General features: G+C 53.6%; 1 protein-coding gene across 3 annotated transcripts in view; it reads left to right on the top strand.

Annotated features, from left to right (window-relative positions):
• Positions 1–8,452, top strand: part of FAM163A (family with sequence similarity 163 member A) — a 17,448-nt gene extending 8,996 nt beyond the window's left edge. The window contains exons 2-5 of one of the 3 annotated variants that reach the window (XM_026854347.1): positions 3,390–3,486; positions 3,831–4,052; positions 4,568–4,682; positions 5,378–8,452. In XM_026854347.1, coding sequence (XP_026710148.1) covers positions 4,590–4,682; positions 5,378–5,779 — 495 coding nt within the window. In that variant the 5' untranslated portion in view covers positions 3,390–3,486; positions 3,831–4,052; positions 4,568–4,589 and the 3' untranslated portion in view covers positions 5,780–8,452. Of the gene's footprint in view, positions 1–1,987; positions 3,487–3,830; positions 4,053–4,567; positions 4,683–5,377 lie in introns of those variants that run through there. The other 2 variants (XM_026854349.1, XM_026854348.1) reach the window with 2 other exon arrangements.
• Positions 8,453–8,551: the final 99 nt, after the last annotated feature.

Raw genomic sequence — 8,551 nt, 5'->3', positions numbered from 1 at the left:
CCCCCCCCCCCGAAGTGATGGGGCTTAAACAAGCTTATGTGCAAGGGTAAATCAAAGCAGCAATTTGTAACCCCTCCAAAAATCAGTGTTCAGAGAGCCTAGTGTGGGCAGTAAGTTCAGCTCCCTGGTTACCCCGGTGGATCTCTTAATTAAGAGTTTAAAAGCTTCAAAGTGACCCAGTGGTTTGGGACCTGGGCAAGAAGCCGGGGGGCAAGTGCTGGGGCTGGAGAGGGGCTGCTGGGGGCTGTTGGCTGGGTGCAGCCCCCCGCATCCTCCTGCATCGCACGTTGCCATCGCTCTTTGGACTTTCATTTGGGCTCAGCTCATTTGGGGAGGGGGTCTCCTCATTTCTGCTTCCTCATGACTTGGCTCGTCCCCTTACACCTTGCAGCTCACAGCACCTGACGTGCAATGAGTTTGCAGGGTCTCAGCTTCCCCAGGTGCCCAGCCTGACCTGCAGCTGGGGGAGCTGCACTGCTCATATCCTCCCCACCTCGCCAAGGTTTGCAACCATGGATGAATCCACCTGAATCCTGCTGAACTGAGCCCTTGTGGGGCAGGCCACAGCCGCCTGAAAGCTGCCCTGTTGTTTGCTGCCATAATCTGTTTTGAAAAGGCAGCCCCTGATGCTGTTTTTTTCCAATTAGGCCCTGGGATATGATTCTGGTAAGGCAGCAGCCGGGCTAATTTACCAGGCAGACATTTCATTGAATTAGCCCGTGAGCTGCAGAGTAAAATCGGGAGGCAGAGCCCAGGCTGGGGCAGAACTGGCCAGTGAGGTTCAGCATGATGCTCATGGCAAACAGCCATGCTCTGCCTGAGCCTTAAAACTTGCTCCCATGTTAATGTTTGACCTTTGCTGGATGCGGGGGTGAGCTTGGGGCTGGTGGGACGTGCCAGGCGAGGAAGGACAGGAGTTTCTCAGCTGGCTGAGAGTGCTGGCAGCTGGCAAAAACCTCCCATCGACTTGCAAACTGTGCAAATCTGTGATGAACATCATTGAAGGAGAATAAATATAGAAGCCTGAGATGCCACTCGTTCCCAGAGTCACTTTTCAGACCATAACTTTGCGCTGCAAGGCAACATCAATTAAAGAAAATGTATCTCTGCAGCAAGCAGTTTTGCACGCCTGCCCAGAGGAGTTCGATATGGCCGGGGACCCTCCCTCTGCCAGGGACAGAGTGACACCGCTGCCTAACATCTCTAATCGCTTCCCAAGAGCCAGGGAAGAGTAATGCAGCCCTGCTTGTATAAATCTTGATTTTATTCAGCAATGTTTTGTGCTGGAGGGTCCCCACACTTGCCCTTGGGTTGTAGCCCCCTCTCCTGAGCCGCCCAGGGGCAGGTGAGTGGCGAGCACCAAGGCATCTGCTCAGCGTGGGATATTTAAATATTTAAACAACTCTCAACTGGCTTTTTAAGCCAGAAAGAAAAATGGGACTACGCCCCTGGGAGTCTGGCTTTGCAAAATGTGCATCCTCTCGCCATGCCTCTGCATCCTGCCCTGCTGCAGGAGCAGGAGCCGCAGGCTCAGCTCGGCTCACAGTGCAACCCAAGGCTTTTAGGAGACCCCTAAAAATGAGGTGGTGGGGCCGTGCGGTGCCCAAGCCCAGGGGGAGCTGAGCCAGTGGAGCCCAAAATGCCTGGCAGGTTGGGATGGGCTTGCAGGGAGTGGATGGAAAATGGAGATGGGCTAATCCCCAGCAGCAGGGATGTGGCTGCTGGGGCTGTTGTGTGGCCTGTGCAAGGGCTGGAAAAGGCTGCTGTAGTTGTCCTGCCCCTTTCCGGGCATATTTACCTTATAATTCCCAAGACCTCAATTACTCCTGAGACTCTTGCTTCCTCCCTGCGAGGTGTTACAACTACTTCTGCATCCCTGCAGAAGAGAGTTGTGTGTTAGAGAAGGCTGTTTTATAGGCACAAAATATTTTATAGGCACAAAGTGGTTAGAAAAAGAACTGCTAGGCTGCCGGTGAGCAGGGGTTGGGGGGCAGGAGGGGAGGAAACTTCCTCCTCTCTGAAAGCATCACCTCCAAAGAGATGAGGAAAGGCAGCACTTCTCTTCTGGTTAATTTTAATTTTTGCTTTTTTTTCTTTTTAACATTCACTACTTTAATAAGGAAGAACCTGGCTCCTGAGCAGGGCTGGTGAAACGCTGATCCCGGCAGCCCCATTAACAGGAATGCCTGAGATGGGGCAGGTGGAAGCCCAGCCGCTCTTGTGGCAGCGTCAGTCAGACTTGGAAGTGACCGAAGGGTCCCCAGGGCTGGTCCATCCCACCCGGGGTCATTCTCAGAGGCTGCCTGCTCGCTCCAAACCTTGGGCTAATTGCATGCAAATCAAATCACAGCTCCCATGAAGTTTTCTAGATATGGATGGCTGCCTGCATCATCCATCACTGCCTGACTCAGGGCGTGTCCCTCTCGGGGGGTCATCGAAGGTCAACATTTGCCTTTTCCAGCCACTGCCATCAGCTTTTCCCTGTTAAAGATGGCACTTGGGGGAGCAGTAACTCCACTGAAGGCTCGCCCATACCCCACCACCACTAACCCTGCTTGCATTTTGGGGTGCAGTTTGGTAACAGCACCCAGGAGCCAAGTGTGTCAGGGTCTATTATTAGCTCTCTCTCAGGTACCCTGATGGATGGAGATATTAGCTGGCTTATAGACCTATTGATTTCTCAGGGTTTGTTTTTTTTTTTCCTTTGTTTTGTGTTTGAGAGTGGCTTGAGGAGGAAATCTAATGCACGCCCACCTTTTGGCTCTGTACAGGAACTTTCCAAGAGATGAAAATCAATTTGCAGCAGGCTGGATCCTGCAAATCACAGCAGCGGAGTGAGGAGGGGGGGTGATTTGGGGGGGTGGGGGGTTGTTCCCTGCGGTGCACACAAGCACATGTAGCAGCGAGGGGCTGGGGCAGAGTTGGGCAGGTCTTGTCTGGAAGCTGCCACCTCCTTCTGTCAATTCAGGCCACGTGGCGAGTGGGTAATTAGATCTTGGCTGCAACCGCCTGGCACTTGGGCCCTATCAGTTAGCCCTGCTCTGGGCAAGGCACAGAAGGATGTGGGGACCAATAATGAAATGTGGTTGTATGAAGCATCCACTGAGGGTGGGGGGGTGATGGGGGTGATGGGTGCACCCACTTCTTGGGTGCAAGTCTCTCACTTTTGCTGAAATTGCAGGTTTTAGGCACAGGATTGACCCTTGATGGCGATTTGGTTTACCCACCTTTGTAGCACTCACCTTTCCTGCCAGTCTCCCTAAAAAAGCAACTTATTTAGCCCTGCCATGGGGACAGAGGTGGCATCAGCAGGGATAGGGACACTGGGCAGTCCCCTTGGGCAGGGGGATGAGCTGACAGTGGGTTTTTCTCCTTGTCCTCCCTCCCAGGGCCGCCGCCTTCTTTCTGTGGCCATGCAGTGCTGCCTGTCCCAGCCGGTCGCCCCAGGGCCGGCGTGACTGTGACACCCTGCCTGTCCTTTTCCGGGTAGGTGACTGGGGGGTAACAGGAGGATGCTGGGACTTGCCTGCCCTAGAGGCGATGGAGGGGAGAGCCCCTTTCCCAGCAACACTTAATACATTGTCCACTTGTGAGATGATGCATCTGCCTCTTCCATAATTAAAGAGGAAAAGGGCAAGCGCTGACTAAGCCAGGCCTTTGCCCTGCGAAGCTGTGTGATTCATGAGCTGCTGATAGCACATCCTTTTCCTGCAGAGTGTTTCTCCAAGCTTGGGAAAGCCTCCTTTCCCTGCTTCAAATTAAAGAAAATAATCATAATTACAATAATAATAATTAATAATTACCATCATCATGATCATCATCATCTGCAGGACCCAGAATGCTTTTTGCACCACGGAAGCTCCCAGGGGTGCAGGCACACGCTGAGCCCCATCCCTGTGGGATGCAGGAGGCGAAGCAGGGCCTCCCACAGCTCCCAAACTGAGGCAAGTTCTTGGGAAGCAGGGAAACGCGAGCGGATGCAAGGGGTGCCACCAGCCCACAGCTCACCTCTCCCCCTACTTCTTCCAGGTCCAACGCCTCCGTCACTGAACGTAAGTAGCCACTGGGTCCCACAGCATGGGGATGGCAGTGGGGGCTGCATGGCTCATGTTAGACCCACCAGTGCCTGGCAGGCAGCTGGGGTGTGGTTTGGGGGCTCAGACTGCCAGAGATCTGGAGTTTAAAGGCTCCCCTTTGGCTTTTCCCAGTGGAACCCCAAGTTTGCTCTGTGTTTTGAAGCAGAAGCTCTGTTTTCTGCTGGGAGGGTGGAAATCAGCCCTTTTGGCTCAGCAAGGGGGGAGGCTCTGCGGGTGGACCGCGGGGTGTTTCCCAGAAAACCCAAGCCAGAGGCAGTGATGGCAGCAAGGGGACATGATGCCACACCTCAGGTGTCCTCTCACTAAGATGAGAAGTATGATATTGGGTGATAGTTTTCTGGCTGGGGAGGGAGGAACAGGGATGTGGTATTTTGGGATGCCTCATGGGTGCCACATCTGTGATGTGATGAAACCACAGTAGGTGACCTTCATGTCCTGGGGTGACGTGTCCCTGTGGCCCTGCCTTTCAGAGTTTGATGGAGAATCGGTCGGATGACAGCGGGAACTGTTGTTATCACTGGGGGAATCCTAGCGACAGTGATCCTACTGTGCATCATCGCCGTGCTCTGCTACTGTAGGCTACAGGTGAGCACCGTGGCCACCTCCTATCTTGCCATGAACCCCAGCAGCGTTGCTGCTCCTCGAGCTGAACTGCAGGAAGGGTCTCAAAGGGGTTTTTTTTTGCATGGGATGGGCAGGGAGTGGAAACACTTTTTTTTCCCAGGTGCCTCAGAGTCTTTTCCTCCTCCCGGTGCAGGGGACCTCCCCTAAGGCTTTTGAGGATCTGCAGCGCTTGCTAATTTAGGTGTAGGCTTGGCTGGGTTTGCAATACCAGATGGAGGTTTTTATATTTGTTTTTTTCCCCTGTAAATTAAACAAGGAGGCTTTCAACAACAGCTAGCTACAGCCTCCTGCTCTTTAAAAGTTAATGTGAAGCCTGTGCCATGCAGCAGTGCCCCTGTGATGAAAAGCACAGCAGTTACTTGGAGGAGTTTCCACCTGGCATGGTAAAATACATTCCCCTTGCAAACGTCTCTGGGAGGGGAGAGGATGAGTTCCCTGGCAGCTGCCTCCTGCACCACACTCAGGTCCGGGTTTTGTTGGGCTTCGGCTGCTTTGCAGGACCCGGGTATCAATGGAGCAGAGCAGCAAGGGGCTGGTGGAGGGCTCCTGTGGTGGGGGGATGAGGGGTGCGGGGAGGTTGCACGGCTGGCTGTGAAGCTGACTCTGCCCGCTGGCTGCTCCTCTCCCCCTAATACAACCCCTTCCCTTCTGTGCAGTACTATTGCTGCAAGAAAGATGACTCTGATGAGGAAGAGGAGGAGGAGGAGGAGGAAGAGGAAGAGCCCAACCTGCCCACGCACTCGCACCTTGGCACGTGCAACGCCTGTAACTCCCGCATGGTGGATGGCCAGGGCAGCCCCACGTCCCCCTGCAGCGAGCTCAACCAGCATGGGGCTCACAACTACTGCCCGACCTGCTCCCCCTACGGCTCCCCCTTTTACATCCGGACTGCTGACATGGTACGCAATGGGGGTGAGAGGGTCACCTACACCCCCACATGCTACAAGGAGATGGGGCCGCCCATCAACATGGCCGCCCTGCAAAGCTACCCGGTGAGCCGCCACGGCCTCCTCCGCGAGAGCTTCCCGAACCCGCGGGCTATCAGCACGGAGGTGTAGTCACCATTGCCGCTAGCACAGGGTGCCCCCAGCCGGTGCCCGCTCGGGGGAAGAGGCTTTTTGTTTGTCTTGGGGGGGGTCCCGCAGAGAGGACCCCATAAGCCCAGCCCGAGACCAGCACCATCCTCCTGCTGAACCGCCCGGCACAACTAAGCTTCACAGGCGAGAAGAGGAGAGAGACCTCAACGGGTGACGTTAAACCGGCCACCTCCGAACCCATCATAAGTGTCATTATTGTTCTACTCTATCTCCTGAAGGGACTTCTCTAACGAGGGCTATGTACAGTACAACCTAATTTAATTACCCCAGGCTCCCCCGACTCCCTGAGCGAGGCCTTCGGTGTCCCCATGCAGCCACCCAAGGGGATTCCCGCTGCCTTTGGCACACGGAGTGACACGTGACCACCCACCCGCTGCTGCCCCCAGCACAACCTGCCGCTGGGCTGGGAACGACAGCGCTGCTCAGCAATGGGAGAGCGAAGGAGGGAAGCTCTGGACCGTCCTGCTCCCCTCATACTGTGTTAGTTGCCACTAGCAGTTAGCTTTTATGTTCAAGTGTAAGATAGGACACCGTCTCCCACCCGCTTCGGTCTCAGTATGTGCTGAAGAAGTTCAAGACTTGAATTTAGATCACCGCCAGGGGAGGCAAAGTTGCTCATAAAACCGCTCACCTACGCCGAATGGGCACAGGCTGAGCCTTCTGTGGGTAAAGCCCCCACCTCTTCTACTCTCCACAAGCTTTCTTAAGAGGATTTTAACTTGGACCCATAAAAACGTCAAGATTTTACTTACAGGAAGAGCCGCATCCCTAAATAACTACAGTTTTGTTCACCTTCAGCATTCAAAGCCCTGCCCAGCCCACCCTGACATTCCGGAGAGCCAGAGGAAGGTTGGCTTTAGGACAGCTTTTGCTTTTGACAGCAATAGGACAGCAACCAGGTCACGTCTTTTTTTGCTTAGGACAGCAACCAGGTCATGTCTCCTCCTTTGCCCACGACCTCCCATGAGAGAGTGATGTTCAGGTGATCAGAGTCCCCCCTCTTTTGCTTTTGGAAGAGGGTGCAAGACCCAAACCTGGATTCACCGGATGTGCGGCTAATAATGCCAGCCAGTGACTCCACCTTTCTGCAAAAATGAATGTGGGAAAGTTCCTTCTTCCTCAATAAATCAAATTAGGTGAAAAATGACTAAAAGGACATTTCCATCACTCACAGGCACTTCCATAGCAACCAGTGCAGGGCCGCTCGGCAGAGCGGTTCCCATTCATGGCAGGGAGGAGGGACCCAGACAGCAAGGATCCCCGCGGCCATGCGGATGCTGCTGGAGGCGATGGCAGGAAATTTGCTGTGCCTTTGCAATATAGGGTACAACTGCTCAGAAATGTGAGTGGTGGGGTTTTTTTTTCACCACCACAGTTTAGAAATCATCTGGCTGCTCACAGAAGGATTTGGACTGAACCTCCCTGTTCATGCTCAGAAAAAGTAGGTCTCAGCACAGAGGCAAATGCTACATGAGCCTCAAATGTCTACGTTATCTGGCAAATGGATCATTTACACTTTGGACCTGCTCATGCCTTGGCACCTCTGCTCAAACCACCCAAAGGAGAGAAGCCAGATGAACCCCAAATGGGGTGACAGTCCTTGTAACCAAACACCTTGCCCCAGCCTGCGTTTTACACAGCCTTTTGAGCAAACATTACGCACCATCTCCCCCACCTCCAGCCCAGGAAAACATTGTATTTCCATTATCCTGAAACTCAGCCGAGCTACATCTTTTAGAGTCTCCTTCCATTCTCCAAATAGTGATAGTGGGTTTTAAATGTCCTCTCACATTAAGGGCAGGCAGGAGGGAAGACAGAAGTTAGCAGCAGAGCTCTCTGGATTCTGCTGGATGGTAGTCTGTAGCTCCTACTTCATCCCATCCAGCCAGTACTCCTCCCTGAAAATACAGTCTGTAACTGGAAAAAAGTCTTGGCTATGTCAGTAAATCCCATCTTTTCCCACTATGCTCAGCTACATCTCCATCCTGCTGGGAGCCAGAAGGCAGTACGTCCCAGCAGCACGACATGCGGGCAGTCACGGCCCAGGTCTGCCAGAGGGCCCTGCAGTGCCGCCCCACGAAGCGCGCAGAGCGAGCCTGCCAGCCCAGTGGCTCCCGGCACCCAATTCTACCTCTTGGCACACAGCAAGGCTTCCCACCCCATCGGCAGCACGGGCTGGGCCATGACTTCCAAAGGGTGGAAATAATGCTGGGGGCTTGGGCTTTGGCGCGTCACCCTTATGCTGGAAGCACCCACATAGTCATCTTCGTCACACACAAATTAAGCGTGACCTGTCACCTGCTAACAAGGTGCCAAGGCTGGGAGGCAGTTCTAGAGTAGCTGGAAGGCCAGGACGAGGGTTTTCCTCATGGCCAACACAACGCCTGTGTCTGGCACGGCTACAGAGAAATGGGCAAGTCTAAAAGGGCTGGAAACACAGGAGATGCAACTGTGGGTTAGGTTTTGAGGATGGTGGAAGAACAGGACAGGGTAGGGGCAGGGATCCCAGATTTTTTTCCACTTCAGATTCCTCCTGTTGTTATTCTCTGTCTTCATTGCTCACCTATGGGTCCAAATTCAATGTCAGAAATAAATAAGGACTTTGAAATACAAAACAGGAGTGGTTTTTGTTCTTTGGCAGGCAACACAAAATGGGGTTCATCCAGTGCTGCCTGGAAGCTGTACTGGTACAAGGATTTTTCCTCCCCACCCTTCCTGCTCTTGCTTTTGCTC

This window comes from Athene cunicularia (assembly GCF_003259725.1).
Source record: "Athene cunicularia isolate RWA chromosome 8 unlocalized genomic scaffold, athCun1 chr8_part1, whole genome shotgun sequence".
NCBI lineage: Eukaryota > Metazoa > Chordata > Aves > Strigiformes > Strigidae > Athene > Athene cunicularia.
The sequence above is the reverse complement of the archived record's forward strand: the minus strand, read 5'-3'. Positions and strand labels throughout refer to the sequence as shown.